Genomic DNA, 967 nt, shown 5'->3' with positions numbered 1-967 from the left:
GGCCAGTGTAACCACAATCAGTAGTGGTACACGCACCCACACAGAACTGCTGATACTGCTGCTGCTGTCTGCATCACCCTTCTTGTTGTTTGCACTCTCAGGAGGAAGTGTTGTTGTTGTTGTTGAGGTGGTATCTGTGTCTGCATTTCCCGCAACTTCATGTTTATTTGATGATTCACTCTCTGCAGGTGTAGTGCCATTCTCAGGTGTTGCAGTATCAGAACCAACATCACTCCCTGTAGCCGAATTGTTGGAAGAAGGAGAAGTTTGTGATGTTTCATCTCCCTGTTTAGATCCACCTTCTTCGGTTGAACTGACCACATTGCTTTCAGTTTGACCGTCAGCGGCAGGAGCACCGCCAGTACCCGCAGCGGGAGAAGAACCAGCATCTTGTGAACCGTTTACACTTTGAGTTTCACGAGTTTCCGGAATCTCTTTTTCAGCAGGAGTAACAACAGCAGGTGCTTCAGCACCATCGCCACGCTGTGGATCAGAAACAGAACCGCGGTCACTTTCAAGATGAACTTCACTATCGGGACCTTGACGACCGCCAGCATTATTTCCATGATTTTCATTTTGTTTAGCATGATTCTCTTCTTGTGTTTGGTTTTTACAACCAGACCCACCAGAAGCGCAATTCTCTTGAGCGTCACCATCATCGGTAGGGCAACTATCCTCCCCAGAAGGTTTCACACACTCAGCATTAGCAGCGTCAGATCCAGCACCGCCAGGAGTACACGGAGGACCATTCTCGTCTGGAGGACAAGCTTTAACACCAGCAGGTGGAGGTGGTGGAGGTGGTGGAGGAGGTCGAGCAGCACCAGCAGCAGCACAACTACCACTACCTTCACCGTCTTGGCAAGTGGAAACACTCTCAGGTTCAGGTTGAGCCTCTGCAGCTGCCACACAGAGACACTCAACACACAACAGCAAAGCGAGAAAAAACAATAAACGGCGCACCATCCTT

The 967-nt window shown here is 49.6% G+C and overlaps 1 protein-coding gene across 1 annotated transcript; it reads right to left on the bottom strand.

Annotated features, from left to right (window-relative positions):
• TM35_000451080 (uncharacterized protein) lies at nt 1-963 on the bottom strand (the record flags this gene model as incomplete). The annotated part of the gene is made up of 1 exon (XM_029030205.1): nt 1-963. A coding segment is annotated over one exon (963 nt), but the record flags the coding sequence as incomplete, so codon positions are not given.
• Between the last annotated feature and the right edge of the window lie 4 nt (nt 964-967).

The sequence above is a fragment of the Trypanosoma theileri genome, assembly GCF_002087225.1.
Source record: "Trypanosoma theileri isolate Edinburgh chromosome Unknown TM35_Tth_45_V1, whole genome shotgun sequence".
NCBI classification, from domain to species: Eukaryota; Euglenozoa; class Kinetoplastea; order Trypanosomatida; family Trypanosomatidae; genus Trypanosoma; species Trypanosoma theileri.
The sequence above is the reverse complement of the archived record's forward strand: the minus strand, read 5'-3'. Positions and strand labels throughout refer to the sequence as shown.